The 16,574-nt window shown below is 36.2% G+C and overlaps 1 protein-coding gene across 2 annotated transcripts; it reads right to left on the bottom strand.

The window, feature by feature from the left end:
* Window positions 1-6,529: 6,529 nt before the first annotated feature.
* Window positions 6,530-16,332, bottom strand: LOC131032759 (probable alkaline/neutral invertase F). 2 transcript variants are annotated; one of them, XM_057963808.2, is made up of 5 exons: window positions 16,176-16,332; window positions 12,920-13,391; window positions 11,272-11,703; window positions 10,371-10,929; window positions 6,530-7,285 (listed from the first exon to the last, which is right to left on the bottom strand). In XM_057963808.2, exons 2-5 carry the CDS (start codon window positions 13,349-13,351, stop codon window positions 6,990-6,992), a joined length of 1,719 nt encoding a protein of 572 aa, XP_057819791.1. In that variant the 5' UTR covers window positions 13,352-13,391; window positions 16,176-16,332; the 3' UTR covers window positions 6,530-6,989. The 2 variants fall into 2 exon arrangements, with proteins under 2 accessions (XP_057819791.1, XP_057819793.1); XM_057963810.2 differs by lacking the exon at window positions 16,176-16,332 and adding an exon at window positions 15,543-16,125.
* Between the last annotated feature and the right edge of the window lie 242 nt (window positions 16,333-16,574).

The raw sequence follows: 16,574 nt of genomic DNA on the forward strand, positions 1-16,574 counted from the left end.
TGTGAGGAGTAGTGAGGACCGCCTCTAGAGTTTGGAGCCACGAACTTGAGGACACACAGACCATCCCTCCAAAAGGACAATTAAAAGTAGTCACCTCGAGCCTTGCAGAAATCTACCCTGCTACAGATTAGCCACTATAATAGATTTGATCTTTTGTCATATCTCGGGTTGATCTCTGACTCTAGATTACTATACTTAGTAATCTCACCTACCATTTGTTGGCAATTGACACTCATCTGGTGATCTTCGATGCTTGATTTATGGTCTAGGGTTGTCATTGATGGCAACTCTTCTTGGAGACTCGATCCGGCAGTCATGATTCGTCTGATCTGGAAGCTAGAGTTAATCGATAGGCAGTAAACCGGTAAAACAAGGCTATTTCGGTAATGTTTTGGTTTGGAATGATTTTCGATGATTGCGGTAATTTTGGTGGTTGATTTCATGTTCTTGGTGAATGGGAAGATCCTTAGGAAGCAATGTGAATACACTCTTTTGGTCTGGTGCTGTGTTTTGTTCGAGATTAAAGCTGACTTGGAGCTACACGTTACACTCCTTGAAGCTGACTTGAAGGAGATTGTTTTTGTGTTAAGACCGGATATATAAGACCAAATTGGCGATTGGTTTTGAAAGTAATACTATGGTGGTGATCCATTTTGGTGTGATTGAGCGCAGTTTCACGTGCGCACTTTTCTTTTAGACAATCTGGTAGCTGACTGAGACGGAAACAAAGTATTCAACATAGCGAAGACAGTTAGAGATTCAGTGCTTAACCGGAACTCATTCTTGCATTGTCAGATACTACTTGAGAGTTCATTTCATTGTATTTCCTCATTGTGATCAAATTGTAAGTCAGTGAGACTTCCCTGAAGGTTGTAGCCTTCCGAGCAATTATAATTGAGCAGTGAGCTTGAATGCAAGTGCATTCCCCATCTATGTAATATTTATGTACTCCTAGCCATAGTATATGAATATTGTGGTTTCCAGCTCCACCGTGGTTTTTCCCTTTCCGGGTTTCAACGTAAAAATTTTGGTGTTGTGGATTTGTGGATTCTTTGTTACATGTCTATGTTCTTTTATGTTATGCATTGCTAACCGGTGGATAAAGCATAAGTTTGTGAATTTGATTTCTGGTAGATCACTGATTCAACACCCCCCCCCCCTCTCTCAGTGATCCCTAATTCTAACAATTGGTATCAGAGCCTAGCTCCTCTAAGGAAGCTTAACCGCTTGAGGAAGATCTAGGATATTGATTCAATGGATTCCGGTTTTCAAAGACAACTCAATGTGGCACTTGAAGATCTTGATGCAGCTAGAAATGAGATTTGTACCTTGAAGAAGAACTTGAATGTTGTTGATGAATTCATCAGTGAATTGAAGGATCAAGCAAGTGTCTATAGAGAGAAGAGGAAGGAATTAATAGACAAGTTGAAGGAGAAAGAAGATCAGATCATGGAATTCCAGGACAAAGCTGATGAAGTTAACAAGCTTGAGAGAGAGAATGATGCTTTGAAGAATGAGATGCAATCCATTGTGATGAGGTTGACTAAGGAGATTGAGGACCAAAAGAAGAATGAAGAGAATCTGGCACCTAAAGAAGGCAAAATTGGACAGGTTGAAGCTAAGAAAAAGGTAGAGGAAAAACAGGAAGAACCAAATAAAGGAAAGGGTAAGGCAACAGAAATTTTGATCCTTGTGGCAATTGACACAGCTAAAATTCAAAGCCAAGGGATTTTTTCGCAGTTCAATATCAGTTTTCATAAACCATTCAATTAGATGTCTCTAGCAGAGAGGATGATTGTTGCTGCTACTCTCCAAGCACAAGCTAGTCAGGAATTAGCACAGACAGAATGTGAAGAGAAGAGACTCATTGAAAAATCGGTTAAATTTTTGGAACAGGTGGTACCGGAACTGCAACTTGATGCAAACACCAATTCATCTAGTAAGCTTCAGAACTTAATAGACCATATATCCACCCAGTTTGATTCATTGACCAAGGCATCAGCCCGGCAAGCTATGGAGAAATTTAAAGATCTAAACATCAAACATTTTTGCAAATTATTAGTAATGATAAGGCCCCGCTAGATAAGGAGTTAAAACTAATTGATGAGGCCTTAACGGAAGGTGGTAAAATTTACAAGTATTGTCTAACTTTGACCAATTTTACTACTGAGATAGACAAGCAGATAGATAATTATAGAGGATAGTTAGCTCAGATTTCTCAGGCTTATGATCCTACAGCTAACTTAACCGGGAGTATTGAAGGACAAATTTTGAATATCATGGAGTAGATTAGGAATTTTGAGAAGGAGAAGGAGAGAATGATCAGGTGGATGGGTGAACTCTGGAACCTAATTGATTCCCGATTGGACACCTTAGTGTATCATAAGATGGACTGCATTCAAAACATGTCTCAGGAGACTCCTACTAAGATTGCGGCTATAGAATTTCATGCTTATGTTTTGAATGGTTTTGTTTCAATTTTGGAGAAGTTGCGGGCAGGATGGAACACATATCTTGGATTCCTTAAGATGGGATATGCAGATGTCCTGAAACATGCATAGATTTGATCATTAGGTGAATGTGTATATATGTACAGGCAATTTGATGCACGTCCTATCTTTGGCATTGTTGTCAAAGGGGGAGAGATGAGGTGATAAATGTACAGGCTGATTGTATGTATGGAGTGTACAGTCTGGTGTAATGCAGAATTTTGGATTGTTGATCTAAGGGGGAGCCTTAGAATTCTTTCATTCTTTCATCTGGTGTATAGGTTTCACAAGTTTCAACACTTAGCCATTTTTCACAGGTGTTGCCATCAATGCCAAAGGGGGAGATTGTTGGCAATTGACACTCATTCGATGATCTTCGATGCTTGATTTATGGTCTAGGGTTGTCATTAATGAAAAATCTTCTTGGAGACTCGATCCGGCGGTCGTGATTCATCTTATCCGGAAGCTGGAGTTAACCAGTAGACAGTTAATCGGTAAAACGAGGCTATTTTGGTAATGTTTTGGTCCGGAATGATTTCCAGTGGTTGCGGTAATTTTGGTGGTTGATTTTGTGTTCTTGGTGAATGGGAAGATCCTTAGGAAGCATGTGAATACACTCTTTTGGTTAGGTGCTATGTTTTTTTCGAGATTGAAGCCGACTTGGAGCTACACGTTACACTTCTTGAAGCCGACTTGAAGGAGATTGTTTTTGTGTTAATACCACATACAAGATCGAATTGGCGATTGGTTTTGAAAGTAATACTATGGTCGTGATCCGTTTTGGTACGATTGAGCGCAATTTCACATGCGCACTTTGCTTTCAGACAATCTAGTAGCTGACTGTCTTCATTCACCCCCTGCACCACTTTCCAACTTGCTCACAGAATGGTGTCGGATGGCAGGATGTTTCTTCCTACGCTCCTTTTCTTACCCCGTACTGCCTTTCTCGGGGAAGAAATAACAGTCTTATTGAAAGACCAACTCTTGCCGAAATCCAAGTCTCGTCGCCAAGACAGAGGGCTCGTCACAACGATAAGAGAGAGTTGTTGGTATAAGCATGAAGAGTTGATAAAGGTCAAAGGGGTCTTGTTGATAGACCACCTCACACCGAAACCAACCATCTCAGCCATAGAACAATATGGTCACAATGAAATAAGAGAGCCACATCACCAAGGGCCCCACGTGAACAGATTATCGCCAAGGCGGATCAATGAGCGCTTGCCAATTGGATATCTACAAACAACTAGATGAAGTGGGGCTGACAATTGGGGATCAGAGATCGGCCAGAAGTTAGAAGTGGGAGCAAAAGGACTTCAACCTTTCAAGTTAGAGGCGATCACCCAATGAGTCACTTTTATAGCGGGACCCACACAGTTTGAGAGATACATCCGATGGCTGCCACATGGCACCCTCGAACCATGAAAGAAAGGGCCCACACAACCACAGCTCACTCTAAATGAACCAACACACTCTCACCATCTGGACATCTGCAAACACTTGGACAACAATGTGGGCCCGCCTATCAAGGGTTGGAGACTAGTCAGCACTTGGCACGAAAACAAAAGCACTTCTTCTTTTCCATTTGGATGTGATAGGCCGATAAGCCATTCCACCATGGGACCCGCACAACTAGAAGAAACAATCTGTACTTGCCACATGTACACCTGCAGTCATATGTATGAAGTGGGTCCGAGACCAAGAGAGAACACCGCCAAAACACATTTCAGCCAGACATAGAGATGTCACACCAAAAAAGGCAAGTCGTCAGCATAACATGCAAGGGCCGATAAGAGAGAAAGGCAATCTTAGCAAAAGACGATATCTCATCGACAAGGAACATGTCGATGAGACAAAAATGTAATCTCACTGAAAACCGCCATTCACATGGATTTTCAACATTTTTGACCCTGTGACACATGTGCAACTAACATGACGTGTTATGTACAATTGCGATCAATATTCCCTATAGCTGCATAGTGACTAACATGGCATGTTATCCTACAAAGGGGATTCTAAGTGTCCTTAGCAAACTTTTGAACTTGGGTCCTCAAAATTATGCAAAAGTTTTGAGGTCCCAATAGCGCCCTTTTCTACTAACCAATGCGAGCCAACTTGATGCATGTTGTGTGACTTATTGCTATGTTTTGGTATTTAAAGACATTTAATCTACAATTATTTCATATGTTCAAACAATGAGAAATAACTATAATCTTCTCTCAACCATTGATATAAGGGTCTAAATTAGGATAACTTGCAATCTCATAAATTCTCCTAGGGTGTTTATAAACACCACGATCTTTACAAGTTTATCAAACGTCAAAGATCAAGGCAATAAAGGTTTCAAAGTGTGTTTCTCGCTTCAAATCCACACATCACCTCAAATCTCTAACACTTAGATTTCAATCTACAATGCTTGCTTAAACTCACCATTAAACTTTGAAAACAACCCAATTTAAATTTTTATCATTCAACTTCTAAATTAAAATCAACTAACTATTTTCATTTCTATTTATTTCAATATTTCTAATTTTTATTACAATAACCAATCATAATTCCAAATAATTAATTGTCATTTATAAAACGTAATTTAAATTTTAAAAAACATTTTATTTATTATAATATTTAATTTGTATCTAAGCACCAATTTTAAAAAATAATAAAAAGGTATCAAACGAATTTTATATTCTTTCAATCATCTTCTATACTCTCGATTATTAATATTTCATAAGATATATAATATTTATCTTTAAAATCTATTAAATTTAATTGAATATAAATTTCAATTATCAGTTTCTCTTTTAAATCTATAACCACAAATAGATTGGTGTATAATAAATTCGAGGTGTAAGATATTTAACAATGCTAAATAGTTTGTTTTTTTTAAATTTAAATAGTGCATGTATGCATGTAGTTTTGGAAAAAATAAAGAAAAGCTGTTTCATTTGAAACTTCTTAAAAATTAAAAAGTATTTTAATCTTTAAAAATGTGATTGAATGAAGATCTTATATTTATGTACATGATCTGTCTTTTATTTTTTTAAATAAAATATAATAAATAAAAATTATATTATTTTATTAAATTATTTTTAAGTATATTTGATTTGCAAAGAATAAAATTTATTTATTAAAAAGAAAATTAAATGCCAAGCAATTATTTATTACGAAAATTGTTTGTTGCTTAATAATTCTGGGTGTATTTAATGATATAATTGAAATGAGCTTCAGACCCTTTCTACAAGATGTGCATTTCTTTATTAATTTTCTTTTGTGGTTTGTATTCTCATCAGGACGTTTAAAATATGAATACAGGCACAGATATAAAAGTGTAAATTTTTATTTTTTAAATAATTGAGAACGAAAGAAGATCTGGAGTGACCATGGTGTCGGTATGTCTCGACATCCCCAACTACAGCGAACAGTTTCTCTGTAAACCCGTAAACCTTGATCAACCCCTTTTTGCTGCATTTGGACCTGCTTCCCATGCACCTATTTTTATGTTTCCTTTTGTTTATTTTGGTTGTTGAGGGTTACAATTTTGCGTGAAACCAGATTATTTTGTTCTCTTTTTTACTTGTAAAAAGTGGTTTTAGAAGGTAATAAATAATAAATCGACTGGAGAAGTATATGTAGGAAGATCATTATGCAGGAAAGGGAGAGAAGCATAGTAAATGCTAGATATTAAATTTTACTCGTGAAATTTTAAATATTGTCTTCTACTTTCATATTATGCTCTTGCATTAATTGTTACTCGTCGGGGCTTGTCCAATTAGGTTTTAGAAGGTAATAAATCGACTGGAGAAGTATATGGAGGAAGATCATTATGCAGGAAAGGGAGAGAAGCATAGTAAATGCTAGATATTAAATTTTACTCGTGAAATTTTAAATATTGTCTTCTACTTTCATATTATGCTCTTGTATTAATTGTTACTCGTCGGGGCTTGTCCAATTAGTTCCATCTGATATCTGTCTTTCCCTATATAGTCCCATGGTGTGCTGCATGTTGGCTTCGCTACCTTAACAAAGGAAATATAAGAAGAAAAGAGAGAAATATTACCATGCCATTTATATTATATCAAGAACAGAGTGAGCCATATTAGGAGGAAGCGCCAGGAGGGGCCCTGTTGAAATTTTATCTCAAACCAACCCACCAGCCCTGCATATGCATTACGACCCATGCAAGAGTGTACACCCTGCTGTATGTCGTAATCTTTGTGCACATCTGTGTGAGTGTTCAGACGTTCATACTTATGAAGGCAACGAGGACAAAGTTATTGCCTAAACACATGGCTTCCTATGGGATCGCTTCTTCAATACCATGTGTAACACATGGCTCCTAATACTCTCAGGAAATTTCATCACTTCATCATCTTGATGTGTTCAATATTCTTCTTCTTTAATTAAGAAGAGACAGAGCATACATAAAAACCTAGGAACGAGGGTAACCCTAAGCCTAAACCTACTTCTTAAGTACAAAGAGCGAAGAAGAAGATGATGAAGAACTTAGCAAGTCCAGGAATTAGATCTTGTAAGATGTGTCTTCATTTTCTTGTCTTCTTCTAGAGATACCATACCCAAGTGAGATGGATCTTCAAGCATCATCTTGGCGACTAAATAACCTGCTACAGACCACGTCTGCAACTTCCTTGCCTGCTTTCCAACGTATCGTCCCAGTTTGCCATCGTAATATTCAGGCCAGCTGTCTTTAGATAGTCGTCGTTCCGCAAGCTCGATTGCGCGTTTTGCAATGTGTGGCCTTCCTGTTTTGATGCAGGCTGCCGTAAGCAACCACAGCAATACTGCAAAATAGATTACACGGAAATCAGCCCAAAGAAATTATAATGACGCCCATATAAAACCAAATTAGGTAAAAGGGGCATTGAAAATGAAGATCATGCTAACCATGCTCTTAAAAAACGATGAAATGCGGGAACAGTGGATAATATATTTCTTTTCTTTTCTACAATTCAAAGTTAACTAAGGTCAGAAAGAGCGAGTTGCTACTTATTTCTTTTACAGATTTAGGGTCAATTAAGATTAGAAAGAATGGTTTACACCCTTTTTGTCTTTCAAATTTCCTGCCAATTTCAAATAGAAAGAGTGGAAAGAACATTTAAATACATTTGAGGCCAATTAATATTAAAAAGAATGAATTATAATATTGACATTAGCTATCTACCCAGTATTTCTTTTTTGCTATTATGGAATAGAGAAAACAAGCTGGTCCAGTATCTGCACTGAGCTTTAAAATAAAAAGAAGAAAAAGTTTTCCCGCAATCAAATTGCCTAGCGATAAAATAGAAAGCAAAATAGCTTCTCCAAAAATTAACTATCACGTTAAAATTGAAAATATTACTAATTTCAAAGGTTCAAAACTTATCAAAATTTGCTTAAATTTATACTAAGTAGCTTTTGCAATATATGAGAACCCACTGGCAATTGAATTTACTAAGAGTACGAGTAAATTTGGCAGTCAAACGTGTCTGACAAACAATTTTTTATTAAGTGTCTATAATATATTAAGAAATATCTAAGTATAAAAAATTAAAAACTGCATATATATTAAATATATTTGTATCAGCATAAACCCCTTAAATTTTGAGAATATATCAGAAATCTCTCCTTTCATGCGATAGTCTGTAAAATGTTGACTGTATTTTACAGCAAAAATGCCTAAATACGGCCATACAGCCATCAAACGAGGCATGCTTCACCCCATGAGAATTCATACTTGTGGCTCCCTGAATACAAAATCTAACCTTGAAAGAAGACGAATCAACCCTTTTTACTTGACCAAGATAAAAGCACCGTCTTTCCCTAGCTATTCCAAGGCACTTCGAACTACTAATATTTCTCATTTTCCTTTATAGTATGTTACACAAAAATATGCCAATTTTGCTAGTTAAAATAGAATGATTCACTGTTGCTCATTCTGCAGTACCATCCGAAATAACAGTAAGACCATCAATTTGAAGAATGTCTCAAAGGCAGTCTTATGCATATCATCAATAGAAAGGTGATATCATGCTCAGGGGTTGGATATTGCTATGTACTTTGTCCTCCAACACCCAAAGCTGTCGAAATTAAGGAATTCCACAAAATATATCAGGCCAGTCTAGGATGTCATCAACACAAAGGTGATACCATCTTCAGAGGTTGGAATGTATCATGTCCTCCATACCCAGAGCTATTGTGCCAGAATGGAAGCCAATAAAATTATAAAACTTAAGGCTGGTCTACTAAAAGAATGGATCTCATTCGTGCATGTTGCCACTCCGAGTGTGAATAAAAGATTGAGATCTTAACATACATTCTTATCACATTGTCACCTTGACAAAATTCACACTACAGCAAAGAGAACTAGAAGTAACAAGCTTGTGAGAATTACAAACAGATGCCACCTAAGTAGATTCCAACAAAAAAAAATTATTCAGTTTAAGGGCCTGAAAATCCTGACTATGTAAGCAAAATGAGCTTTTCGGTTTGTGATTTTCTGGACAACTATTCCTCTAAATCAAAAGCTACATTGGAAAGGGAAAAGTGTTACAAATATCAATTTGCAATACGTTTAGAGTTGATACGAAAAATCTAGTTTATCTTGTAAGGGACGCATAACCGAAGTCATGTATGTATAGAGGAGATGTTTAATACTATGGTAACCAAGGGAATAGGGCGCACTGGTGCCATACGTAGCTTATCATTCTTATGTATCACATTTTCAAATTTTGGGCAAAGTTTATCATTCGACTATGGAACAATATACTTGCAACATTTATAGATTTCTGGAATGGTGAAAACAGATTTGCTGGGGCAGCAAGGTGGCATTTTTTTCTGGGTGCTTAGCAAAGCAAAAACCAGATATGTATGACAGCATAGGGCATAGCGAAGACGCTGTTAAAAAACTAATTTGTCCAGTCCAAAGTCTCAGCTTAGTCACTGGACAGTGGGTAGTGAGGACATTTTGATTTGAAATTTTTCCAGCTGAATTCTACAGTTCTAAATATTGGATAGTGAGGATATTTTGGTTTGAAGTCTGACCAACTGAATTCCACAGTTTAAGCTATTGAATGATTAGGACATGTTGCAGAAAAATTAAAAGACAGAGAAAGAAACATACCTGGGGTTTAGAATTGGCTAAGCTTAAAGGGAAGTCAGATCTAGTTGAGGAGTGAGGAATATGATTGTACAAATTCTTTACAAATCAATAAAATGATTACTATTTATTAAATATTTCAAATTTCAGGCTTTCTTAAATTATAATATTGTGACGGCTAGTTTCTGGGGTAATTACTAATTGTGTGGGAATTTAATTTACCCTACACAAATATGAAAAAATTTAAGTTAAGCATGTAGTGTAGTTAATAGAATTTTTTTCTTGTCTACGGATGTGTAGTGATGCAGTTTAAACACTGTGTGGCTTTGTGTCTTTGCTGGACCATTGTACTCGCGGTTTTGAACAAATGAAGTGTAGAAAAAGAAGTGAAGTGTAAGGATGAGGTCCCCCATTTGTGGCCGGTCACATTAAAAAGTTTACCAGACATTAAATTTTAAAAAAGAAGAAAGAATTTTACAGATAAATGTTGAAAGGCCCAGTATATGTATAAAGGAGATGTTGGCATGTGAACTAAGAGCTTTCATTCTTAAAATAACATATAAAATAAAAAAAGTCAAACGATAAATGCACTATCTTCACTATATTTGCACGATTAACACGTCAGATGATTATGGACAGTACTGGTGGAGACAGAGAGACGGAAAAATTCTACTAGCATTGAACATTTGAGTTTGATATGGGAAAGAAACTGTAAGTCTGCAGCTACTAGCCTATATTATATAAATAAGATTGCACACAATGCAGATAAAATAAGTCAGAGATGCTCTCACCTGGCCAGGATCCTCCATTATGGTAGCTCCATCTGGTGTTCTTTGGGTCACAACCAGTTACAATACGCCATTCATGACTCTCAATGGCAGGGTAAGCCACCTTGAGGGGCATATCTCCCACCAACTCATTCCACCGCTCTTCAATAAGATCCATTATTGCTGCAGATTGCTCAGGAGTTGCCAAAGAAGAAAGAATTGCAACACAATTACCGAGACAAAACCATCTAAAGTCCATCCTTGCAGGGCTGACGTTTCCAATGAAATAACCCCCCCTCATTGGCATGAAGTCAAATACCCAATCTGGAAGAGAATCAGGTATGACATTAAACTTATTCACAGCTGTGTGGGAATATTCCTCTGTCTTATATCTGTAGATGTCATTGAGCTGCTGAAAGTCAAGCCAGAAATAACTTCGCATGTGATAACTCAGTGCATGCAATCGCTTATCTATTCGTTCTATGAATTCTTTTCCTCCAGCTTCTGGTTTAAGCAATTGACGAGCACATCTAAGTGCCATAAAGAACAATGCTTGAATTTCAATTGGATAACCATATATTCCCTGCAAATAGAACATACACCTCTTAATAACAATCGCACTATTGAACGTAGCCAAAAAAAAAAACAATCGCACTATTGAAAAATAAAAATCCCTGATCAGGGAATGAGATAAGATGGCTTTTAAAGTCTTCTGGCCAAATTACTCTGTAGTACCTAACAGAGCGCAATAAGATTTTGAGCAGATTTTTTGTTTTAAAAAGAAAATTGATTTGCTTGTCCTGATTTAAGTTTTCACACAAAAGGTTGTGATTATAAATGTGTGTAATTGCTGTCTGATACCATTATACAACTGACAGAATACAAAGAAACTAACTTTAAAAACAACAGCTTTGATAGATCTTACCATCCTACGATCAATCATGGAGCACCCATCAGCACAAAGAAGAGTAGGAAATGTGTCAAAGCCCTCTGCAAGGCATAAAGTGAGTATAAGCCTCATTCCTCGTTGGCAATCAGGCATATCTGCTAGTGAATGATCCCCTGTAGACTTTTGGTAGGCCCGCAGAAGAATAATCCACCAAAACCCGGAATCAACAGGAGCAACCCTACCTATTGCACTCTCCCCAAAATCTGCAATCATGGTATCAGTATTTCTAATAGGATCGTGAAGTACTTTGAAACTGGCAGGCATAACCCCTTCTCCCAAAGTAAAACGGTCTATTTGCTTTTCCCATGCCTGAAGCCGAAGAGTTTTCAATAGGAAATTCTTCACTATCTCTGGCTCACCATTCATCAAAAATGCCAGTGCACTTGGAACAAAATCCCTCACAAATACCTAAAAAGTGTTCCAAGATATTTATTAGATACAGTGAATGTATAAATTTGTCACGCCTCAAGCTATATATTTTTTCTTCTAAAAACAAGATATAGCAGACAATTTTCTAGTGGAACCAGGAAGATCATTCACTCTCAACAAATTAGAATTCAATCTCCAGAATCCAAAGGATCCTAAGAAATGTGTTCACATTAGTTGGTCTCAGCAGCTTGTATCGTTGATTTTTATTATACATAGGCAGAAATTTCAATATCTTATAAACTTTCAGGGGAAAGGGCAAACTCTATATACAAATCATAGCCATAACAATTTTGTTAACTTTAAACTAGATTTTCAATAGTTCGGATAACCTTCAACAGTTCAGAGAGTCTCTTTAGTTAGAAGTTTCTGACAATAAGTCCAATATATAATGGGATTCTGTATGTCATAGAGTGGGGTGTAGGTTCTTAACCAGAGGACCAAACTACATACTTGCCATGGACACCTAGAATTGGGTACTTTCTTTGTTATAAATCATGCGGAATCTTTTGCAAGATGTAAAGAAACAAAAGTTTTAGTGGGACCTTTATTTGTGACTAAGAACTTGTGATCATGGGAGGCCTTTAGCAAGGTTTAATTTAAAGATTATCAAAAGTTAGTAAGAACAGAACTCATAAATAAGTACTTGTAGGTACGAGTTCTTGACCTAAAGACAAACCACAGACTCGCAATGGGCATTGAGAGTTCTGCACCTTCTTTTTTTATTGTGGGTATCTTCAGAAGAGTGTAAATACTAAAGATGCATTCCTCGTGATTCAGTAATTGTGGATAAGGTCCTTATCCAAAGGACTAAATCGCAGTCTTCAACCAGATACATTTTTGACACAGCCATTAACTCTACTCACAGAACGTTATAAATGTTTCAAAATTAAGCTAATAACAAATATTTTGACTAATCATAACTCTTGTCTGCATGATAGCTAAATAAATAAATAAAAGCCTGATGCAAGTTTAATAAAAAATTACTACGGCAAACTGACTTTCAGAAAACTATTCAAGTTAAAATCATATTTTATGAACAACAAGGTTGTGAGAATTGGAAACAAGTCTCTCCATCCAAAAAGGAGAGGAAATTTGTGGTCAGCACGAACCAAAAGATAAATAACTAAGACGAAGCAAGAAAAATTCCATGGTAAATACGCAAACATTTAAATACCCCTCTGAAAAGAGATCGTACCTGATTATAATTAAGTACTTCTTCCCCTGAATTGTCTATGGCAGCAATTGTCCCGACAGGCTTTCCACGAAAGTAAACCAATGATCTTCTCAAAGTCTCCCAAGCATCAGCAATCATAGGATGTGGTTCAAAGGAATGCTGAAATGATCGAGGGGTGTCCTGAACTGATCTTCTGCCAGGTGAAAGCAATCCCTCATAGTGGCTATCTATATTCCTTGCGTTAAAAAAATGAGGGGACAATCCAGAAGACAGCTCACTCATAGATCTTTCCTCAAAAGATCTCTGGCGCTCAATATTAATTGGCCTTGGCTTCTCCAGAAGTTTAGAGATATCAAAAGCCCCATTTTCAGTGGCACTGTGGAAGGTCTCTGTAGTCTTGTTTGGCACTTCCAAAGGATTACCTGATGCAACACTCAACATGTCTCGAGGCATATTTTATAGTTATCAGACTTTGAAGCTCCTTCAAGACAAACTGCGAAAAATACAAATTTAGTCGATTTCAAACAGAAAGTATAATGCAAAATAGATATGCTCAAATGGAATGGGAATTTAGCCTCATAGGGGACAAAATCACTTTCAGAAGAAAGGAATTTGACATCAAAAGAAAAATATTCTCAAATGGGAAAAATTCAGATGAAGCAAATTTAGTCTAATTATTAGCCTCAAACAGACAAAGCTGAAGGATAAAAAGTAGAATCAACCCCAAATTGCACAACTGAAAACAGAATGTAGAACTAGCATAAAATAAACAAAACTAATTATTAATAATAATATTGATAAAACCTCAAACAAGAAGGGATTTTTTCCTGTAGTACGAAGCTAATCACTGGTAACTAAACTTCATCTAAAGCTAGATAAATTCAACCACAGCTTGTCAGCTAAAAACTTTCGCTCCAAACAAGTCAATCGAATCATTAACCATCACAATTAATTATGTAACTAACAAATGCTACTAATGGCGTGTCCCTTATAATCTACTCTACATGTGAAAATTGGAAAAGAAGAACCTTTACATAATAAATCAGACACTAATCCAGGTGAAAATTCGAACCAACAATTGAAATGGGAAAACCGAAACTCAAATCAGACACTAATCCATGTGATAATTCGGACCAACAATTGAAATGGGAAAACTGAAACCCAAATTAAAATTGGTGCATGGGGCAAAGTTGACTTTATCTGCTATGCAAAGCTAAAACTAAAGATTTAACGAGATTTGAGGTAAAAAGACTGACCAAATGAGATAAACACAACCTTGATAGAATAATTTAAAACTATATAAAGTTCGGTTCATTGTTCAAAAAAAATTGAACATTCTTACCACACTAATCAAAGGAATCAAAATGGATCCAAAATAAGTGTCTTTATACTAGAGCTGCGATAAGACCAAAGCTTGCAGAAACAAAATTTGACAGTCCATTAAAGAAAGATTAAATCTAACCAAAAGACTCGGAGAATTAGAAGTCTTGACATTAATGAAATAAAAAATTTAAAATTCTTACTGCAAACTAGGGGAATCATACACCAAAACCAGGGAAAGAACTATATTTTTATGCAGTAGTTAAAGCTTAAGACTCCGTAGTGCTTGAGAGAAGAAATCTTGGTTGACAGATGGATTATGAACTTATCACAAAAGGGAAAAAAAATCATACTTACAGCTATTACTGTAAACCAAAGGAATTGAACTGGCTTGAGACAGATTTAAGTAAACAAATATCTTTCTATTGTAAAAAAAGTAATTGAAGCCCAAAAATGTAGCATTGCACACATACAAAATTTTCTACCGTATGTCAGCTTCAGTCTGTAAAATCTTTCCATATTGTATCCCTTTATACTTACCTCTTTTAAACAAAAGAAAAATTCTCTACCGTATCATCCTAGGCAGTATAAATATATAAAAAGGAAGAAATTAGGTTCATTTTTCTGTTCTATGAAATAAGTTATAAATTTAACTAAAAGGCACATAAAGACTTACAGTTCTTAAAGCTAATAAAATATAAATTACGCCAGACGGAAAAAACTAAAGGAAATAAATGTCTTAGAGACAGTATGTGTCGCTAAGAGCAATGCCCACCTGTCGCAACCCCAAATACTTTATCCATTTGAGAAAAGAAGAAACTATGCTCTAAATTCTCTGCCGTTGAAAAGAAAATATAAATTAAAAAAAAAAAATTGCAGGAAATCAAAGTAAATTGAGCTAGAAAGAAACCGTAGAGAGAAAAATCATAGCTGTATCACCATATCATAATTTTATTCCTGTCAAACAAAGCTATTAAACTAAAAACAGAAACCCATGAAAATAAATGTATATCTACTGTAGAAATTATAAACGGTAACAGACACAAAATTCTTTGCATCATCAATTACACTATTAATTGCCCAAAATGTTTTACACTCTTCGCACAAAAGAACTCAAATTCACGAAAAATTAACCTAGGAAATTTAACAAATTTAGCAAATAACTCTTGAAAGTAATTAAACTTTAAAGAAACAAAGGAATCAAGCCATGTAACAAAAGTCTTTTACTGTAAAATATTGTAACCGAAGCTTAGAATAAAAGGAGACAAAATTCTCCACCATAACATCAATGAAAAAACAAATTTAACAAAAAGATATACTTTACCGGCAAAAAAGAGGCAGATATCCCATAAAGTGCAGCTCAAAAAATGAGCTTTAAATTCCCTGTACAAAACAGGGGATCATACGAGATCTATTGAAAAAAGGCCGAATTTCTTACAGACGAACGATAATGCTTATAAAATGCTCAAACCGGTCAAAATGCCACCTGAGTACTTCTCGCCATCGAAAATGCTCACAAAATGCTTCAAACAAACGAAAATGCTCGCAAATTGCTTCATTTTTGTTCCAAACAAACGAAGAAGCTTACAAAACGCTTCAAATGTTTTGAAATAAGTGGAAATGCTCGCAAAATACTTCAAATGTTTTCAAATGAATGGAAATTCTCACAGAATGCTTCAAAATAATTCAAACTAAGGAAAACGATCACAAACTGTTTCAATTTATCCCGAAGGAAGAGTCAGAGAATGTTTCAACAAAACACAAAGTAAACGTGTTCATTTTTTCAAGGATGCAAGATACAACACATCATAATTCGACAGAAAAACAAAAAGCTAAAGCTTTCCACAATAAATGCTCTCAGATATCTTCAAAACCTAAATCTGTCCCAACCAAAAACCAAGTAAATGCTTTCACTGTTTTTTTCAGGGAAGACGAAATAATGCAGATTGTAACATACTGTATTATTCGATCTGATTTGGCCGATCAGACGGCACAGAGCGCTCGAACAAGCGAATCAAAGGGCAGCAAGTGGATCTTCACATCTGATCTTTATCAGGAAGCCGCAAAGATCAGATCTGAAAGATCAGAGAAAGGAAAGAGAAGTAAGTCTTCGTTTCGATTATTTAAAGGCGGCGCAAAACCGCTTACCACACCTAATAGGTCGGTGCAGACGTTTCGGCGCACTTCGTAGGCGGTCAGAGGCGTTGGGAAAGCGGTAAGCGGTTTTGAGGGGTTACATTGTCTGGTAGACCGGCGAGGAGGAATCTGCCAGCTGGGAATGTCGTCTAGTGACCGCCTATCGACGAAGATACCGGCTGCAAACAGTCAGGGCTACAGCAGAGCGACTGGCTTCTGA

Source organism: Cryptomeria japonica, chromosome 5 (genome assembly GCF_030272615.1).
Source record: "Cryptomeria japonica chromosome 5, Sugi_1.0, whole genome shotgun sequence".
Taxonomy (NCBI): Eukaryota; Viridiplantae; Streptophyta; class Pinopsida; order Cupressales; family Cupressaceae; genus Cryptomeria; species Cryptomeria japonica.

Excerpts from the sequence above, each read along its gene's own strand:
- LOC131032759 (XM_057963808.2), bottom strand. The coding sequence starts at position 13,351 with ATGCCTCGAGACATGTTGAGTGTTGCATCAGGTAATCCTTTGGAAGTG. Across the intron at positions 11,704-12,919 it reads AAGTACTTAATTATAATCAG|GTATTTGTGAGGGATTTTGT; the intron begins GTACGATCTCTT and ends AACACTTTTTAG. Across the intron at positions 10,930-11,271 it reads CCATGATTGATCGTAGGATG|GGAATATATGGTTATCCAAT; the intron begins GTAAGATCTATC and ends TTCTATTTGCAG.